We start from the raw sequence: 20,430 nt of genomic DNA on the forward strand, positions 1-20,430 counted from the left end.
TTATACACGAATATCTCTCTCTCTCTCTCCACTCGCTTCTCTTCATATTGACTTCTGTTATATCCCTGTACATCTTTCCATTTCTTTCTTTCTCTTATAGCGCTGTCTTTTATCCCTTGTAACATATCCAGCAGACACCAGTAAAATAAAATATAGTCTAGCCGTCTTTCCGTCCATGATTCGCATGGTAATCGTTGATATAATACAGAGAAATATACAAAGTGAACTAGGATGCATAAGCTGTGGTAGGTAGTTAGGCGACTTCAAAGATCGAGGTCGAAAATCCGCCGGCCTCAAAGACGGGTTTCAGGGAGAGATGTTGAAACGGAGTCGACTGCTGGTCATGGTAGTAGCCCTCCACGTAGCCATCCGACCGTCGCATCGAGAGGTAGTAGAACCCGGCGATCGTTAGTCCACTCGTGTGCTCGCTTACATTCACAAAATGTTTTTCTATCCACGTATCAGACAAATCCTTGTAATCAGTACCTCAATGCTCTTCGATTCCAGCTCAGCAACTTTAACGAACATGAGTAACATGTATGTCATTATACCTTTCCAGCGCATAAAGATGTACTTTTGATCAATATGTCCACGGAACTTGCCTGTCTTGGCGCCCTTGATGATATATTTTTCGTCAATTCCCTGGAACGCCTCCAGCCTTTTCCAATGCTCCAGATCTGTCCTAGCCTTGGCTGCCCATTTCTTTGTCCAGAACGTATGATTCTCGAAATCGATGATCTCTCCTTCCCAGAACGTGACAACATTGGACGCCGACATCGGCACATCGATCGCTTCCATAAGCCCATAGACTGCTCCTGCCTCATAGTCGACTGCGCTGATTGTCTATATCGTATAACGGAACACAATAGAAGGGGATGGTCAATTCCTGGTGCCTGCTATGGCGACAGAAATTCGAACGTCGCAAGCAGCAATAGAAGGAACCGTTACCACTTTGACGTCCCATTCCTCTGTCTGGCGAGTCCGCAAGCCCGAGAGCGTCGCCAAGTGAGATTTTAGATTCTGAGATCCATGAAACTTTTGTCCGGGTTGTAAAAAGCAACACTGTCGCCGAGGGTGGTTTGATCGAAGTGACCGGTAGAGCCTTGATGAGCCAGCACTGCCCTCTTCTGCCCTCGGCGCGAATGCTGACGATGCAAACGAAGGTAATGAAGAGATTGTCGATGATACAGCTCTCCGTTGGTGTCCAGTGTTCATTAAAGTCGATGAGGGTGCTGTTGTTGATGCTGTCCCTACAGTTGACCTGTGCTTTCGATCTGCGTAGCGATTCTGTCCGCCATCACCATTTCCGGAGCCCTTTTGGTTTTGCGAGGTCTGTTCAGAACTACCGCCTTCCGAGGACTTGTTCCTAGACAGCGAAGGAAATTCGGGCGCAGGTGAGGCCATTCTGGAGGTTGATGTCGATGACGCGGGCGATGATGGCAAGGACGAAGGCGGGGATGATGATCCGGGATATTGATAAGAGCTCCAGTATGGTGATATACGGCTTGCAGACGATGGAGAGAGTCCATGTCTCCATCTGCTCGAAGAGTGCTGGTAATAGTGTAGTCGACGTTCTTCATAGCTCAATTCGGGTGAAGCTGGGCGCTGGAAAATGTGGATCCGATGACCGCCCGAGCGAGAGCTTTGATCTGCTTCCCTGGAGCCTTGGAGAGTGAAGTGGTTTTCGAAGTCATGCGCAATCGCCGAGCTTAACCGTGTCCTTGATGAAATTATGTTAGTCCGATACAGTCGACTGCTGCTGCTACTGCTTCCAGCATTGTCTGTTGGAGGTGAGATCAAGCGAACGCCACTATCTGCCTGCCTGTCATCCATGTCCTCATGCGCGGTGTCCTGATGGAGATCTGAAGATGTGGTGTCCCGTCCAGGACTACGGGGCCTGCCCATTGAGGTCAAGGTCGCAAAGTCTCTTTGCGGCTCCCTGCTGAATCGAACCGTCCGTTCTGGTGCTGCCGGTGTGGTAAGCGGGCGCCGCCTGAAGTCTATGTCCTCACTCGCCGAGGAATGGAAATCAAAATCAAAAGTCCTGGCAGGTATTACCGTCGCAGAGCCATTCCTTGGAGACGACAATCCAGTAAGAATGATCGGCGTTGAACTTGGACTCGACCCTAAGATCTCTCGTACTCGGCCCAAATCGAGATGGACGTTCCTGCCCAGTCCTGAGCCATCTGATAAATCCGTGTCATTCCCTCGCTCCTCATCGTCGTCATCGTCTGCGTCGCCCTCGACACCTTCGCTATAGTCTGCAAGATGCCAATGGACAGTCAGGTCCCATCGTCCTCCTAGTGGCGTCTCATAGTCCGAGTAGTCATCCGAGTGCAAGTCGCGGTGGAGGTCGGCCTCGGAGAGACTAGAGACATCCGAGGAAATATCCGCGTCGGATGTGTCCCGGCCTCTGGTGTGCTGCTGTGTCTGTTGCAGTTGTGAAAGATAACGTCTGCTCGTTAGCAGAGCCGAAATTGGGACGTCGCTGCTGGGTTCGCCTTCATCCTGTCGCTGTCGAAGAGACATAGTAACGGTCGAGGGGTTTTGCTCCGCAGCTTGGGCGCTACTGCTGTAGACACAGTGAGCAATTTAGTGAAAGATATCGAGATCCAAGAAAGAACTTGCTGTTTATTTCGTTGTAGCGAGAGTGTGGAGTCGATATTCAAGGAAATGAAGTTGAACGAGGAGATATAGAAGACGTGGAGGTAAAAAGGGCGAGGCTGCTCTTTTGTTAGAGAAGAAGAAGGAAAAATGGAGTTTCAAGTCAGCGAGTGCTCTGGATGCTGTTGCCTCATGACATTGTCGGTTGTCGTGTAGTACGCACTTGAGGAGCGGCAAGAGGTGGGTCGGGAATGAAGAAACAAGAAAAGGAGCTCAACGCATGCACGAGGCCAATGGTGCGGAGGAAAAGTATATAGCATTAACATGCAACAGCCATGGCGGTTTATTTTCGGCGTAAAAGGGGCAAGGGTCGTGATGCGAATTAATGCAAAGTGGATAAGACATGGAGACATGGTGCGTTCGTGCCTTATTTCCAACGAGCATAGGAAATAATATCTGGTAAGCGAAGCAGTGTTTGAGAATAGAATTTCATTTGTGATCGTGCCTGTGTTCTGCCCAATCAGGAGTCCCGATCGAAATTGGCGTTTCGGCATGGCGTCCTTGCCCCGCCCCTCTGTGAGTGTGAAAGCAAATGGTCGGATGTTTCGCTCGTTTCAGCTGTTCCCCTGGGATAAAACAACGAGGTGGAGAAAAAAACCCTGAGGAAGAGTTCGTTTAAAAAGGTGCTTCTCTCATTGCTCTTTCCCTTCTTTTTCTTCATTGCTCACCTCTTCTCATCGTCCTAATTTTTTTTTATTCTCTCTTTCTCTCACCCGGACACACGTTTCGCAGTATCCTGCTCTCGTACTTTATTCTTCCTCCTCTTCCATCTGTGTGTCAATTGCGCCCTCTTTTCCTCTCCTGTACACCTTTATCTGCACACAACCTGACCTACCTTGTTCGCACACTTCCTTACAGCTGTTGAATTTCACTCCTCTGACGACAGGTAGGACAACTGTTAAACCCACTTCACTTCGCCTCACTCCAGTGGCCATACAACATATGGATAGCTACTTCCACAGCACTCCTCTCCTCCATCGTACCACACCCATGAGGAGGCACACGGTCTTTGACCTGAATAACATACACAACGTCTGACACCCTCCCTTCCTCCTGGACCTCTCGTCATTGTTGTCCATCTCCCTTCCCTCCCTAGCGTGTCCACCAGCTTATTCCCCGCCCCTTTCATATTAAACCCCCTATTTCTTCAGCAATTAATTTATGTGCTATATCCACTAAAAAGAAAAGCTTTCCCTCATGCGGACAAAACTCGGCACTGCACTACCATGGGCGGGGGTGCTGCTGTTTTGCTAATCGCGCCATAATCGATTACAGGAACTTGTACCACTCTGGTCGCCCTACACTATTACCTTATCGCAATGTTTGCATGAAATTTAATTTCATGCCGCATATTTTCAACGTCTCTCGGCAGCACCCTGCGCCGTGCCATCTCCATCATCAACAAGCAACCCCCCCCCCCCCCCCCCCCTCTATCTTTTTATTTTCTTTTCGCCCTTCCTTCGATTCCTTCCGCACCTCTTCCTCCTTCAATTGCCGGCGGTGTGTATGTTTCTCCATAATAATAACCATCTCTAAACTGCCAATGCCCAGTTCGCATTTGCCAACAATCCGCGTGGCGGAAGTGTATTTTCTTATTTCCTTGCAACCAATTCTATTCTCGGCCGTTTAGGATCATCCCATCCATCCCTTTTTCTTCTTTTTATTTTCTGTCTGCTCCGAACTGTTTGAAGGCACACCCAGGCACATTTATACATTCAAAGGTGCAGCATCCATAAGATCTCAACACCGCACTCTTTTACTTCAGCAAATTACCGCCCACACACGACACACTGGCTTGCCTCAGCATTCCCTGTAGGAATGTTTACATCTCTATTTCATTCATCTGCAGTATGACAAAAAGGTGCTTAACGCCTTTTTTCTCATTTGATGCACTGTTCGTCACGCTTGAGTCCAATCCAATTATCCAATTTACTCATCAATATCAAACGCGCCCTTGTCCCTAATTGTTAACAGCCGCTCTTCTACCCGCTCTTCTCCGTCTTTTTCTAGGCCTTGTACATTTCTCTCTTTCTCTAATTTGTAATACTACCCATCTCAGCGTAACCATACCCTCCAGCATGTCACCATCACCTTCACCACTTCAGCTCTCTATGCCTACATCCCCTTCTTCCTCCCTCAACACATCCCTCCCCATGGGAAGACCCGCCTCACACTCCTTTTCACTCCAGCGACCCCTTCTCGCACAGGATGTAAAAAAGACCCGCAACTCTAAGCGGTTATCACTTCTGGTGCCTCCTTCCCCCGGAAAGATTGAAACCATGGCTTCGATGGCGGCAGCAGTCTCTCCTTCCTTCCCCCCCTCCTCATCACTCGCTTCCAGTCGCCACTTCACATCCGCACCCATCACCACCTCCCTCGCAACGATTCACTCTCAGTCAACAACACCAGTCGCCACACCCACTACCGAAGACTCCGCAGCAGAGACATCATCAAGGCGGCATAGTCAGTTGCTGCTGGACCAGGCCTTGCCCACACCGCGTCTGCCCATGTCAGGCACGTCCAGGCAACGCCCAATCTCTTCATACTTTGCCGACTTTAGTGCCGAGTGTGGTACGGCTTCACCCTACACAAAGGAGCCCGTCTGTGTGCTGCCACATCTATACTTGGGAGCCGAACACAATGCTATGGATGTCAATACGCTTTCAAGACTGGGTATCACGGCTGTGTTGAACGTCGCCATCGAAATCTCGAGCGCATCACAACAACAATATGAGCTCCCCTCTCCAACAGCAGCCGATAAGAAGATTACGGTTATCGGAGGCGATAAGATCGTAAAGACGATGCATGGCGGATCGATCCATTACAAGAACCTCTCCTGGACACATCACCAAAGAAACTTGCAAAGTGAATTTCCGATGGCCTTTGCGTTTATTGAGGACGTCAAAAGCATGGGTGGCAAGGTCCTTGTCCACTGTCAGCTGGGAGTCTCACGCTCGGCCTCGTTAGTGATCGCCTATGTGATGAAGACCCTGCAGCTGAGCCTGACGGATGCGTACGAGTATGTCAAATCGCACTCGAGCGTAATCTCGCCCAATATGAGCTTGATGTACCAGCTGGCTGAGTTCGGAAAGTCGCTTAACAAGTCCACAGCTACCTTCAAGGACAGTTGCAGCGCAAGAGATGATGATGACGATGATGAGGATGGCTATCCTTACCCAACCGACAGGATGGACATTGATGGCGAGGAGAACAGCAAGCGGTCGGCTATTGTCCCCAAGTCAGAGATGACTCCTGCCAGGTCCGTCACCATGACTACCAAGCGCAGCACGTTGGTCCTTGCTCGATCGAACTCTCGATCCGGTAACTCTCACACGGTCGAGCCCTCAACTCCTGTCACGACCCGTCCTCGCGCGCCCTACCACCGATCGCCAGTCGCTCCACTGAATTCCGATGCCCTGAACGGAGCTGCTCCGCCCAGGACTCCCTTGGCCGACCGTTTCACATTCTCAAGCACCAAGGTCCCCTCGACCCCTATGACCGACCGGTTCTCCTTCCCCTCAGAGGCAGACATCCCATCTACGCCCCTGAACGACCGGTTCTCCTTCCCTGATCTGGGCACTCCATCTACCCCAATCCACCCGCTCTCGACGCGATCGTCAAGACTGGCTCAGAGACGGTTCCCTGAGGGGGTGCCCTTCAAGGCGAATGAGCCCCTCGAGCTCAGCCCACCCGTACCTTCATTCGTGGCCTCCCACCGTCCTCCATCCTCAGCCTCCTCATCCATGTCCTCGGTCGCTGCCTCGACGTCTTCTTACTCACGCCCCTCCTCAACCTCGTCTTCGGCTTCCTCTGCAGCGATGTCGATCTTCGCCCCTGAGATCCCAGCCATGCCCTTGACGACGCCTGCAGTCGTGACATCCATGAGCGAAGCTTCCGCAAAAGACGAGACCGCATCGATGAAGGGCCGTGGTGGCTCGGGTCTGTGGTCCAAGTTACCACTGAGACCTGCGGCGCCTACGCGCACGAACTCGGGCTCATCTGCTTCTTCGATCCACGGAGCTTCTTCTTCCAAGAAGGCAGGAATCCATAAGCTGGCCAAGGTTCTTACACGAGGCTGGTCGAATGGGTTTCATGGCTGCCAGCAACAACAGCAACAACAGCAGCAGCAGATCGAGTGCTTGACACCATCATCGGACGTGGCCATGCAGCAGCAGCAGCAGGATACGTGCGACCAGGAAGGCATAATGGAGGGAACAGAGGGGGCTTGCAGCTGTTCCACCCAAGAATGTGTCTTTTCGCCCCGGCCTTGCTCCCCACCTTTGCTCGACACCAAGAACTTTGGAGAGTTCTATCAGGCCTTAAGGATGGAGAGATGAGCATGACAACGCTCACTTGGCTTTTGATCCGCACGCCTCAAATGACACATACACCCTATCATTTCCATGTACATATCAACTCCTTTGGAATGAATACAATAAAAACATAATAATAATAATATTTTAATAATAATATAACTGCTCTGTCATGGATGCACACATCCTTCTCTGTTGCTTTCTTGGATTTGTACGTGTGGTCTATGTATGTGCCATACATAAGCAGCCATGCATGCATTCCGAGGGAAACTGGGGATTTGCGAGGGAAAAAAAAAAAAAAAATATGCGCCAAACGTTCCCGCTGGACCTTATGATCCATGTCCCCTCCCAAATATTCAAATTTAGACAAATAACGATGGAAGGAAAGAAAGGCCCTTCTTGGGGGGTTTATTTGATACATATTATTTGTGCGACAATCGTCCCTGACAACTCCATGGTACCACCATGACAACAAATAAACCTCCGAGCGACTCTACTTCCCCCCATTCCTGCTTATAATCAATCTTAGACTACAAACAATCGTTGATTTTTTTAAATATACTACCCTTCCGAAAGAATTGACCCGAATCCATCCCAATGCGGAGGAAAATAAAGAGGGCGGGAAAAAAGAAAGAAAAAAAATGATAGCTGAACCATTGACGCCAACAAACAACAAATAGAACTTTACTATTCCCAGGTGCGCAATGCAATGCAAAAAAAAAATGGAGGGAAAAAGGCGCCAAATTTCATTATTGTTCATGCAAAATGAACAATGCGGGAAAGTGAAAAGTTTTTTTTTTTTTTCTATTTACAAGTATATTGCGTTATCATATATTGTCATTCTACGTGGATCGTCTAACGTCCAGATCCTCAACTCGAGCGTCAACATCATGCTCGCCATCCTCATCCTGACTCTCCTCATGCTTAATAATACTACTGATACCGCTATGATGACTGCTGTACGTAAGATTATGACCATCCTCTGCCTCACCATCGATCTCCGAGGTCTGGCTGTTGCGACTTGATGTCCGGCTATAAACACTTCCATCTCCTCCAGCGCTAGCCGCGCTCGCTGCCTGTGCTTGTGCTTGTGCTGCAGCAATGCCGGCGTCCGTCTCCCAGAACGGTATCAAGGGTGCGAACGATGGAGGAGTCAACCCATGTTGGGCCACAAAGCTCTCAAGGATCCTCAATCGTCGCCACATCTCCAGGTTCTGGTTCTGGACCTCCTCAAACATGGCCTTCGTCTGGTTATACTCGAGCACCTTCTGCTCCATATCCTTGATATAGGCCTTGCGTCGGTTGCGGAAAGTTCGTTGTGCAGCTCGGTTCTGGGCAGCACGACGTGGATGGGTCACATTGCCCGTGTGAGCCGTGCGGGCCACGGTCGTCGTGACTGTAGTAGGGACATGGGTATAGTGGACGATGACACCCGGCTGGGGCGGCTGTGTGCGTGCCTGGACTTGTGGCTGTGATGGATGCAGGAACTGCGCCTGTACCTGATCCAAAACGGTCGATGATGGCCCCTTGGCGATTCCAACGCGGCTCGGGGTCCTTGTAGCCATGGCCATTGGTACACCAGATGCTGCGGCTGAAGCTGCGGCTGCGGCCGAAGAAGTCACCGAGGTCTTTGCAACCTTGGCGACTCGTGCATCGTCTGCTGAGACCAGGTGTGGGCTGCCAGCGGTCGAGGTCCTGCTCGACAGCGCTGTAGAGGGTCTTCGAGGTCTCTTGGCAGAGGGTGAAGGCGAGACATTAGCGGCAGTAGTCGCACTATGTACGCTAGAGGATGGAAAATCTGGAAGGGCAGAGATTCCTGGACCTGATTCCATCGTATTTGGGGCGAGTTGGGCTATCGCATGTTGATGGCTCGAATTTTGTCTTGATCGTTTAGGCGACGCAGGATGGATAGATCCGGACTCGACAGTAGGGGTTACTGTTGTGGATGAAGCAGTAGCAATAGAAGAGTAGCTAATATTACCCTGTGATGAGTACTGTCGCTTCTGGTGCTGAAATGCCATCATGGCAGCCGTGTTCATCTTGTGGGATCCCATGGCGGCAGCTTCGTCCTTTGATAAGGCAGATGGAGAGAAAGAAGGGCCGAAAAAAGGGATCGGTGTGGCAGCACTAGTCGGTGTGAAGAGACTGGCGGAGTTGGTCGATGTGGAAGAATTGACCATAAGTGCGGATGAACCCGAGGTAACAGGGATTGATACGGAGAGGGGCATGGACATGGACATGGCTGAAGAGATGGCTGGACGACCTGAAGCTGTTGGTTGGGGGTCATACATGAGTTGCTGCTGCGAGTGGTACGAATGGTATTGCTGCTGTTGCTGTTGGATCCTCATCTGCTGCTGATGGCTGTGTTGACGCTGCTGCATCAGGGAGACATCGTTGTAAGACATCATTCGCTGCTGTGAGGATGGCAGGGGATGGGGGGATCGCTGTGAGGGAAGGATATGGTGAGGTGGTTGTGGCGTAGGCGGCGACTGCACGTCGAAGGAAGGGTAGACCAGATACTCGAAGTTCTGGTGACGAAGTCCCTCTTCAGACTTGATGACAGAGTAGGATGGTGAGGACGGTGCGCTAAGATTGCTGACCATCATAGGTGAGATCATATGAAAGTGCATAGTTTGCTGTTGTGGAGAGGGCGTTACTTGCGAGGACTGGTGAGAGAGTGGGGTGGGAGGATAGGTTTGGTTCTTGGATGATGTCTGTGGTGGAGAATGGGGTTGATGGCGCCTTGGGGACTGGGAGAGTTGTTGGTGCTGAGGAAGAGGTTGGTGTAACTGTGATTGGTGTAACGAAAGCTGCTGTTGAGGATGGAGATGATTTTGGGGGTGGTGTGTTGGCAGAAGGGGATTTATGTGTGAAGGAATGGAGGAGGAATTTAATGAGGAATTTAAAGAAGAAGAAGTGGAGGGGAAGGGGTTGAGGATGCGTTCTTGTATTGGCGACGATGCGGCTGAGGCCATCATGTTTTCTGTGGGTTGTTGTTGGTGATAATGCTCCGGGGAATGAGGATGGTGTAGCTGTTGCGGGTTTTGGTGCTGGTGTTGGATTATATCGGCCACGTTCTCGCCCAGTTGAGTATGGGTTACATGGAAGAGATCGTTATTGTTCGGGAACACCATAAGGGCCTGAAGCATTGGTTGCGCGGAAGATAAAAGCAGGCGAGGTCGAGGTCGAGGTCGAATCCAGTCGGAGGATATGGCTCTATCGGGGCCTTTTTTTTTTTCCCTTCTAGCTTGCCCTCTTTCTTGCGATCGGTAGGGGGATGATATTCGAACAAAATGCTCTCTCTCTTCCTCTCTGTACGTGCGTGCGTATGCAATAGTTCCTTCTATCCGCCCGTCCGTTGTTCCTTCTTTCCTCGCTCGTTCCACAGAGTCTTGTGTTTGTAGGTGAAACACGAAAGAGCCAAGGCAGGGTGCAAGGGGCTCAACGATGACAGGAAGACCAGAGGGACGATCTAGGAAGCATAAACAGAGAGTGAGCAAATTAAAAAACGTAGTATGCAAGTGAAATAATGCATTGATCAGTCAAACAGTTGAACCCTTTGGGCAGAGCACAGCATATCGTAAGCGAACACAAACAGAAAAGTAGCGAGGAGGAAAGAAGAGGTCAAAGAAAAGCGCGGGTAATAATAAGGATGCTATCCATATGCATACTGCGAAAGGTGTACGAGAACATCGGTAAACGCAAGGGTGTACTCCTTGTAATGTAGGGAGCAAGGAAGCTGACACTGTTGTGCGTGGATGTTTTGTTTTGTTTTTGCTCAGCAAAGGTTGTTGGTACTGTCTGTCTGTCAGTCATCGTGAAATGAGTCGGGGGGTCTGCGGTAGGGATTGGAGGGTGCATGTATATTTAGGAGGATGTTTGTGTAAGCATGCTTTTGGCTTATTTTTTTTTTTTTTTTTTTTTGCCGCCATCCCCTAGCATCGATTCCTCACTTTCCCTCAAAGTCTATCATGCCGAACCCATCATTGTGGATGCGGCAGATTAACTCTAGCGCAAAGGGATATCGTTACTCCCTCCAGCTGTTATTTCCGCGCGAGCTGTCTCTCTCAGTTCTCGGCGCATTCCAGGCACAGGCGGGAACACAACCGAGCAACGAGCATTTTATCAAATTGAAAAGTGCCGATCATAAATGAAATTAATATACCGTATGATCGAAAGTCTTTGAGTCAAGGGAAGGGATAATGGGTAGAGGGCGGTGGCGCATGATCAGGTTTCTTCAAGGGGATAGAACACTAGAGGAAAGGGCAAAGAAGGGACGGGAAGGAAGGATTTTTTTTTGTTGCTTACATGTTTTGCTGGCGGGAAAAATAATATTAATGAACCGTGATGTGTGCTTATCCGCGGTAAAAAAATAATAATAATAATGCAGACAGAGTATTGGCGTTGTTGTTTTTTTGGTCCGAGGGTCAGGTTAGTGGCAATGGTTTGGATGAATGGTCGTTTGGTTTGTTGAGTAGTTCGTTAGCTGGTTGGAGTAGGTCGGATGGCGTGAAGTTTTTTTGTCGCTGCTTTCTTTTTTTGGATTGTTCTGCCGACAGGTCGATCGCTTAAAGAACTGATAACAACTAAGCGACAGCGGACAAAAAGAGAAGGAGTCAAGAGACGAGAACGAGAAAGAGGAAAAGAGGAGAAGAGGGGAAGAAAGGTCGAGGCAATGACAACAAGCGACGGATCTGATTTATATAATTTTCCACTGGATTATGGCCACCCCCACCCTCCCCCTCTTCTCTCGACCGCTGTACAGCGGTGGAGAAGGATATGATATGCGTGGGTGGTGTGTGTTACTTTGGAGCTGAGCTGTGTTTGTTAGGTGAACAAGTCCTTCGATTGGATTAGCACGAATGAACAGGCTGCAAGTACTCAACCATCACACATATTTTGTTTGTGCGCGTCGTTTGAATAAGGATCCTTATTCAATTTCTCAGTGGCCGTATCGCAATCAACCATTTCAATTCAATAGGCCTTTTATATTTCTTTCCTTCCTTTTTCTTGCTCTTCTTGCTTTCCCTTCAGCCTCAAGGACTTATTGTAATATGCCTACTTTAATATTGTATACAATTATGCAACAAACATATGCCAGCAACTTCTCATTGTGCTACATGTTACGTAGAGTACAGTAGAGTAACGTAAACTTGAAATATAGCAGAGTACCCGTTCAATAGCCGGCTCTGGCCGTCTTTCCCCTCTTTCCCTTTCACGGCGTGTCCCTGGCTGGCAGTTCGTCCTGTCGAGTGTCAATGGCCACGTAACTCTTTTCGGAGCGGTATTCCACTTTACTGCAAACATTTCATTTCTCGCTTCCCCCCGAGAGATCTTTCTGATCGCTGTCGCGGCACCAGCATTAATCATTACAGAAACCTAATAGATGGCCTGTTTTTGGCTTCTCTTGTTTTCTCATCGAAGAAAGGACACGTTCTGCATGGTCTAGTTAATCATTAGGCATATGTCCGTGGTGATTTGTGATAAATAACGGCCTTTTTGCAATTTTCAGGAGACCCTTCTATTCGGAACCACTTCAGAATGAGGCGGCGTAGAAGTTTTTGCATTCATGCTGTCAGAACGTTCTCTCCCCCTGATTACCAGCAGACCGCCCATCCATATCCCGTTCTCTTTCTGCTGCTGTTCGATGCGAAATGAGACGAAGCAGCAATCGCCATTGTAATGTAGCCGCTCCACCACTTTCCTGCTCACCTTCATTCACACCTAAAGAGATCGACTTCATGTTTACATGTATGTGCTCGAGTACCTTACACAAAACTTCTGCTCGTGCCACTTGTGTAATTTCCCAGGCCACTCAGGTCCATTTCAACCGGTCCCATCCTTCTTTTTTTTTTTTTTTTGCTCATATTTGTGCTCCTCAGGAATTTACAACGTTCAAAAATGCTCTGACGATATGTTTGGTCACTTCTCCCGCGAAGTGCACAAACCACCGTAGACTCTGAGTGAAAACGGGAAAAAAAAATAAACGATAGAGCATCAAGTCCTGAGCCCATGAATTCAACGCTGCAGCGATCACCTTGACAACCATTATTGCCCATCCTCCCTAGGATGCGCATATGAAGACGTCTTTACGACTTGCCAGATAAACTATACCGATAAACTGCTTAATAATATATACATATACATTGACTCCTGCATCTGCTCCCATAGGAACAAGGAGCAGGCTCGCAGTATGGCACAAAGACTTGATAGAAGAATATATTCTAAACATCGCGCATTGATCAAAGATCTAGAGTCTGGACTCCACTCAAACCATCGCGTTCTATATTTCGCCCGCCATTTTTTTCCTCGCCTTCCATATTAACAATTCAAATACCCGCTGTAAACAGCCAATGACGATAAACTCTATGCGCCATCCGTCCCGCCTACGGCTTGCAGTATGCAACAAAGGGGATTAACGCTCTTCGTTACACCCCTTCATCATTTTGTTCGCAAATTAACGTGAAGGAAACCCCCGAGTTTGCGGAATACCCACCTATTGCGTCTCTAGTTTCTTCTAAAAAGAAGACTTACTCTCTACATTGACAATTTTGAGACGCGCTCTAAGAAGAGGAGCAGAAGGATAGAACTGCGAACGTGTATGGTTGGGCATAGCATGTGAACGCAATATCTGTAAATTTGCATATCGCTCACTATATTGACACCATCTTTTTTTCTTTCATTCATTGTTCAGCACGCGTCCATAACCCGAGCTCCTTGGATCATGCTTGGGAAACTACTAGTCATGCTCACTTCTTTTTTATTTATTTTTTCGTAGCTATGGACGCGCTGTCTATTTTCATCCGTTTAGTCTTCCCAATGACAGTACTACGATCACCATTGCCTCGATCGATCAACACAACGACAACGTTCTCGATTGCTTTGCATTTATTTTTTCACATTCTTGACTAGATCCGGAACCACAGTAGCTTGGCTGCTTTTGCAGGATGGATGACCAGTTTGTCGTGCTTTTCTATCACTTCCTCTCTTCCCCCTCTCTCTCTCACACATTTTCGTGCAAAGCATTTATGAAAGTTAGAATCTCTTTTTGAGAGAGAAGCAACCAGGAGTGCTCTTATCGCTGATTTGAGAAAAATAACCCCAGCAGCCTCGGCATTGAAGTCATCAAAATAGATAAATGAAATCATAAGAGCTTTTGGCATAAGGATAGGGACCATCGATGTCAACAGCATAAGGGTTTGGTGAGTGTATAGGGGCTATTTGAAGAGGCTACTCGAGCAACGAAATAGTAGATATCACAGGTGAATGCTGATGCCAACATCATGGCTTTTGCTCTAGATCGACTTACGAAAGCAAACAACCTGCGACCTAGCTTTGGAAATTGAGAAAGGAGGAAATCCTCGTGTAAGTTATGAGCCCAAGTGCTGTCTTTGATGGCGTGTCTGATGTGTAGCGATCAACCCATGCTTCTGAGGGCTCACTAACGCGGCTCATCGATTGGCAATAACGGGACAATCCGTCGAGTGCTAAACAGATGTGCGTGTCTCTGCTAGTGATGACTTCAGATCACAGCAAGATGCTAGTCTGTGTCTCTATATCCTGCATGCTAAAGTTCGATTGATTGAAGGACGACAGTAGCACTGTTACATAGGTGCGTTCCGCGGAGGAACCCTTCGAGGACGATGCTTGGGAAGGTCAATCAAAAGAATATTGTGATGGAAGGAATGTGCTCCCAGAGGATCCAGCGGGCGCCCTAGTTTAGCTTATGGCAAAGACACAAACAAACAAAAGCAACTACCTCACCTCTGTTACACTTAGTCTCAGATTAACAAGGCAAAGCACACGCAATTGCGCACCTATTCACATTGACGACTATGGATGCTGCGACCATTGTGTAACCCTCAAATTTTGACGACCAGACCGTCAACAAAGTGATTACTGAATCCAACTTTATTTTCATCCCAGCTTTGGTTCTGTTGTACGAGTCCATTCTGGTGAGAATGTGCGCTAGTTATTGGATAGGCAGTACCATCTCCCTCGAAGAGGTCATTTTTGCTTACACAATTCCCTCATATGAGGGTTTCAATTAGGCCTTAGAGAGATGGTGCGATGGATTGAGTAGCAATCATAACGTATCTCGAGAGCGTATTGCTCAGATTTCCCTTGCGCGTGTGGTGCACGAAACGCGTTGCCACCTATCGCGCGACGCGTCAGAGAGCCCCCTGCTCTTTTTATTTATTTATTTTTCCTGCTTTTGCCCCTGCCCCTGCTCCATTTTACGGTGACACGGCTCGTTTTGCTCAGAATACATTTGCCTTAGTCACCTTTCCCATACCGAAGCTTGGTGCTAAAAAGAACTGCTCATGTCTACCATACAGGGCCATTTCCTTTTCGGGTTACAAGGTATGCTGCGTCCAAACCGTCCGTGCATCCGCCGTGGTGTAACAACGTCTTCTCCGTTACGGCTAAAAGAAAACACGTTACTGTATGGGTCCTGCCCGGATCCTGGCCGTGCTCTCCCCTCCCTGCTCTTTCCTACTCCCTGAACATAATCTACTTTCATTTCCTCTTGGCATTTACTAGATAAAGATCTGGTACCCACAGTCCCACAGTTATTCTTCACTCTGCCATCCACGCAATCGAGCCTGATGTCCCTTCTGCTGTAGCTCCATACCATGGTCTTTAAATATAGCATCGAGGCACCAGGAGTGGACCTTTGATTTCCCAACCAGTAATAGATGAACTGGGCAGTGTCTTTCACCGAGGTGGAAGGATGAAGCTGCGAGCTTTATCAAGGAGAGAGACATATCACTGCATTGCCCGTCTCCTTTATTTAAGGCTACTGCCGTGGTGTCCAAAGAGAGAAATTGTAGACGACGTCGATTATGAATGTGCTATTGGATCAGGGGGCCAGGCCTCCAGGGACCACAGGAGCAAAGGATCAAACCGCCAGTGTTTTTGTCAGGGCGTCGAGATCCATAGACCGGACTTGCTTGCAAGGGATCGACATTGGACGCAGCCAATATTACGGACGGCATCGGGTACAATATTCAGATACCGCTGAACGATCTCTAGTTCCTGTGCAGGAGAAGTCATGGGCTCACTGTGGGATTGTTCCTCAATGCGATCTAGACCGTGGAACTCTGGATTTCTTTTTGTGTGATCTGGGGGATTTTCAGATGAAGAATGGAATGTCCTTCGGGAGCGTTACCTGACCAGCCGGGCTGGATAGTAACCCCATCGTAAAGGAAAGAACTAAGCCCTGCTGATCGGCGTGTTATCTACAGTTGCGGTCAGTTGTTTCTCTGGGCGCACGCGTTAGTCTCAATGAGGTCGCAGATACCAGGAACATATCTTCTTCCCGTCTCTGATACGACGGTTTTCCTTATGGCTTGTCAAATCTACTGAGCACAGGGTGTTTGCAGACTTGTTTGGTCGGTACGGATGGATTTGAACAAATTACATCTAATCGGGAAATTCCAGACGACACTAATCAAGAGTAGGACTCAAGTACCACAGAGGCTGAAACTGAGGTCTTCTATTTGGTCCCGATAGCATGATTCAAGTCATTGAATGGTCGCCTGACCTGGAACAAGTTGATCCTTCGTTCCATCATTCGTGCGGGGGGAGTGAGCAGGAGCAGATGGAGCTACTGTGGGGTTGAAAAACACGGCCCATGTTTGGATTCCTGGTAGGCTCCGGTGTATAGGATGTTCCTCAAGATTTCTTATAGTGAGCGGGTGGTCGCCATAGTCTTCACCTCGCTTCAACAATCAAGCATGTCTTCGTACCCTTGATCATAGTTACTGATCCATGAGACCACCGATCCCCCACCTGATGTATTGGAACAGGACTACATCATTTCATCGACCGCCGATTTCTACCCGTGGAGAACATATATCTTTGCAATACCAATCTTTTCTCCCGAAGCTGAAACGAGGGATTGGCTGCGATGCTCAAAATGAAGGCATCGTATGCCAAAACTACATTCAGCAAATTATGGCGCCTTTGCACTAAGGATTCATAAGATTGTGGAGAAAGGATGGTATAAATCAAGATTCGATCGAATGAAACATACAAGGTTTCATAGAGATCGCGGTCTGGTGCACGAGCCAAATTCCGTCAACGAATGACATGGTGGCGGGTGTGGACTACATCATTACGGCGAAGGTGACAGCGACAGAGCTCATGCAGGATCTTATTTGCATTAAAGTCATGCGTATAAAAAAACGAGTTGTCTTGCATACCATCACGCGTTCTGTTTTCAACTCTTTTCCTTCAATCTATCATTACAAAATCACACAACACGTTGACCCAAGACCTTCTAACCCCCTACTCTTATACCCTTCCCACCCTCATCCTCGCATTCTGCTGCTCGAGATCATGTCGACTCCGATTAGAACCATGAGCGACCTGAACGACGCGTTTGACAGGCATCAGAAAATCGTGCTCGATTTCTTTGTTGAGAACGATCCCGAGTGTCAGAGGATGGACTCTTATTTCGAAAAGGTCGCAACGGACTCTGCTCACAAGGGGATCGCCTTCTTGCGGATCAATGTCAATGAGATTAAGGACGTTCAGGACCGGTACGATATCAAGACGGTGCCGACATTCTTGTCCATTCATAGTCGAGAGTTGATGGGCCAGTGCCAGGGCACTACGCCTGAGAAGTTGGATAGGCTTGTTATGGACCTTAGCATGGTGTGAACAAAACAAACAAAGAAAGAAAAAAGTAAATAAATGCGTAGCGTTCGCATTAGTAAATGAGTATAGCTCGTCTGCCGTAACACTGTTGGTGGGCTACTCATTACTCTAGATTTCACATCTCCTTCTTCGTCAACGCCAGTAGAAAATAAACCACCCAAACCGCACCAAGAAACCTCTCCCGAACGACTCTATCCAGAAAATGAAGAGTACGAATATCCCTGAAAAGGACCTCCAACACCGATTCTCGCTTCCTTGAAATGGACAGGGCGCTTTGACACGAAGGGTCAAGTCCATATCCTCCTATTTTTCTTGGCGTGAACGAGCGATTATTGTAAATAAAGTAGGAAAGACAATATCTGGTGACCAACCAATTCTCCATATCGGCCGACTGTTTTCCTGACTCTGTACGGTCCTCATGAGTCCATGTCGGAGCTGCTTTTGGTTGGTTATAGCATGTGCGCGTGCGGTCGCTATAGAGATCGCTCCCAGGGACTTGGTACCTAATATCACAGGGGTTGCTGTGGATGTTAAACGTTAATAGTCACGTATGGACCACTCAATTAGCCCCGGTGTGGTGTGATAAATCCACAGAGTGCACACGGATACAAGTATCCCTTGATATGATACGATGAATGGAATAGGGCAGTTACAGGATGTGCAAGTAGAGGGGCGTGCAGTTATGTAATAGTCAATTGGGTCTGCATTCATAGGAATTCCTTGGTCAACAGAACGGCAGGGCCGAAAGGTTCCTGGTCTGTTTCCTCCTAATACTTTTGCACAGCACTTGCCCTGTACGACTCCTTAAGTCGCTCCACGCGCCTCTGTCCCATTACATTGTGCCCCAAGTTGGTACACTCTGCCATCACTGGCCAGCATAGCGTATCGCCCAGCAAGAGTAGAGACGAGACCTGTGCGTCTGAACTTCTGCACCCCTAGCGCAATCAAATGTTCCTGCGAGTCCGCTCGCGTAGCCTGGAGGACCCTCGACGAGGCAACGATCATGGTCTCATAACAAACAAGAGTGGAGGATCAAGAACAGCACTCCTCGATGTCGTCGTCTAGGCATAGGAATCAAGACAGAGTCCCTTTAACCTTGCTGATCCCTTACCCGAGTGTGTCGTCGTCTTTTTCATTCTTGTAAATAGTATTTGCTGTCTTTATCATTACAAGTGTTCTCTGCATCTGGAGCTTAATTTTATTACAGTTAGACAATTATTATGTTTACCAGGAGAGTACTTTTACCTGATATAGAGCCACTACACCACACCGGTTGGTTTTCATAAACGTGCAATGCTATCAAGTTCTCATTATCTAAAATTTCATATCGAGATCCCGGCGCTGTTAAATGAGCGAGAGAGGTTTTCTGATAGGACATGGACGTTCATAAGAGGAGCGTCGACTCTGGCAGGAATCGAGTCGAGACACTTCGAGGTTTCGCTGACAGGAGTGGATGAGCGGAAAAACAGCAGCAAGAACTTGCTAACGGAGGCAAAAGAGCAAGCATACATGGCGGACGGTGTGGGTTTGTATGAGGATAATCAACTTTACATCGCAGAAGCTTCAATGATCTCATCACCGAAGGCGTTTCAAGATCAAACGGAGTATGCGAGACGCTTGGATTTCTCAGCTCAAGTCCATCGCTCGTGCAGGTCGTCCGCCTCGAGGGTTCAGCGCGTTCGGGTCGACTTCGTTCCCTGACGGAACAAAATTCTACAAAATGGACTTTGCAAGGGTCTCCAGGATCTGCAGCGGTAATGGTATGGTTATTCCAACTGTGAAATAGTAAGCTTCTGAAATCAAGACACTCAGTCATCTTTGCCAAAAAGCTGTCAAAAGCAATACCTTCTCCGGCAATCGGTCGGACCAAATTGGAGAACACCTCGGGTAGATTGGTTTCCGACGTCGATGGCACTCCCTGGTTCTCACAGCCCACACGAATTTCTTCAGAAGAGTCCGCTTGTGCGAGTGACGGTACATCACCCAAGCCTGTGCATTTCATGATCCATGAGATAGGCAATTAGTAATATTAGAAATAGATATCTCAGCTAACAGCAAGCATACAAAAAGGCACCGTGCAATGGAACGCACATGGCATACCCAATTCTTCTTGGAGCATCCGTTTCATCGTGTCGTTAACTGATGCGTCAGCCAAACCTGTTACTGTGAGAGATTGGAGCTTGGCAGACCGTTTCCTTTTCTGAAGGGCTCAGTGTATGTCGTCCAAGTGCTTGTGGGCATTGTTGTTCTACTTTCGTTGCAGCTCCTCGCCCTTTCGAAGAAGTCCTTGGTGCTTGCACTGAAGAAGGCGATTAATGGTGTCTTTCCAGTCACTGTGTGCTTGCCACTTCATAAATCCATCATCTTTCGATGTGAACTTGAGATAACCTATATAATCGATGGTGGTGATGCGAGCGCAGAAAAAAAAAGAAGCAACTGGAATGAGGACATTCCTATGAATGGCGATAGAATGGGGTTGCACCGAAGCTACATGCGCCTCCTTCCTAGGCATGGTTGTCCATTCATAGTCCTCTTCCTTTGAGGCGCATCACGTCTGGCGTTCGGATCCGACGACCTCTCAATCCGCCTGGGCTAACCTGGCTCGACAGTATGAGCCAAGAAGTTGCTGGGCGTGTCTACCAAGGAACTGATAACCCTGTCTGGAAAGGGCCAAATGGGCGAGGAAAGGACATCTGCACATGAATAGGGCAAGTTTGGACTGACCATCTACTCTTGAATCTTCGCATTCCGTGGAGAAAGACGCGTCTGACAAATTGGCCGAGAGGTC

At 48.4% G+C, this 20,430-nt stretch overlaps 5 protein-coding genes across 5 annotated transcripts; 2 read left to right on the forward strand and 3 right to left on the reverse strand.

The window, feature by feature from the left end:
- Nucleotides 1–253: 253 nt before the first annotated feature.
- On the reverse strand, nucleotides 254–2,529 carry BC939DRAFT_501406 (vacuolar import and degradation protein-domain-containing protein; the record flags this gene model as incomplete). Its single annotated transcript, XM_051560161.1, has 3 exons — nucleotides 254–450; nucleotides 552–843; nucleotides 949–2,529. The coding sequence occupies 3 exons, from the start codon at nucleotides 2,527–2,529 to the stop codon at nucleotides 254–256; spliced, it is 2,070 nt and encodes a 689-aa protein (XP_051414116.1).
- Nucleotides 2,530–5,171: 2,642 nt separating this feature from the next.
- On the forward strand, nucleotides 5,172–5,768 carry BC939DRAFT_395082 (dual specificity phosphatase; the record flags this gene model as incomplete). The annotated part of the gene is made up of 2 exons (XM_051552201.1): nucleotides 5,172–5,357; nucleotides 5,454–5,768. Coding segments are annotated over 2 exons (501 nt in total), but the record flags the coding sequence as incomplete, so codon positions are not given.
- Nucleotides 5,769–7,368: 1,600 nt separating this feature from the next.
- BC939DRAFT_445688 (uncharacterized protein) lies at nucleotides 7,369–10,925 on the reverse strand. The gene is made up of 2 exons (XM_051554837.1): nucleotides 10,649–10,925; nucleotides 7,369–10,449 (listed from the first exon to the last, which is right to left on the reverse strand). The coding sequence occupies exons 1-2, from the start codon at nucleotides 10,836–10,838 to the stop codon at nucleotides 7,820–7,822; spliced, it is 2,820 nt and encodes a 939-aa protein (XP_051414118.1). The 5' UTR covers nucleotides 10,839–10,925; the 3' UTR covers nucleotides 7,369–7,819.
- A 6,206-nt stretch (nucleotides 10,926–17,131) lies between these two features.
- Nucleotides 17,132–18,006, forward strand: BC939DRAFT_445695 (uncharacterized protein). Its single transcript, XM_051554838.1, has one exon. It carries the CDS (start codon nucleotides 17,154–17,156, stop codon nucleotides 17,643–17,645), a length of 492 nt encoding a protein of 163 aa, XP_051414119.1. The 5' UTR covers nucleotides 17,132–17,153; the 3' UTR covers nucleotides 17,646–18,006.
- Nucleotides 18,007–19,355: 1,349 nt separating this feature from the next.
- On the reverse strand, nucleotides 19,356–19,770 carry BC939DRAFT_501410 (uncharacterized protein; the record flags this gene model as incomplete). Its single annotated transcript, XM_051560162.1, has 3 exons — nucleotides 19,356–19,417; nucleotides 19,488–19,631; nucleotides 19,743–19,770. The coding sequence occupies 3 exons, from the start codon at nucleotides 19,768–19,770 to the stop codon at nucleotides 19,356–19,358; spliced, it is 234 nt and encodes a 77-aa protein (XP_051414120.1).
- Nucleotides 19,771–20,430: the final 660 nt, after the last annotated feature.

This window comes from Gamsiella multidivaricata, assembly GCF_025024155.1.
Source record: "Gamsiella multidivaricata strain RSA 2152 chromosome Unknown BC939scaffold_19, whole genome shotgun sequence".
Lineage (NCBI taxonomy): Eukaryota > Fungi > Mortierellomycota > Mortierellomycetes > Mortierellales > Mortierellaceae > Gamsiella > Gamsiella multidivaricata.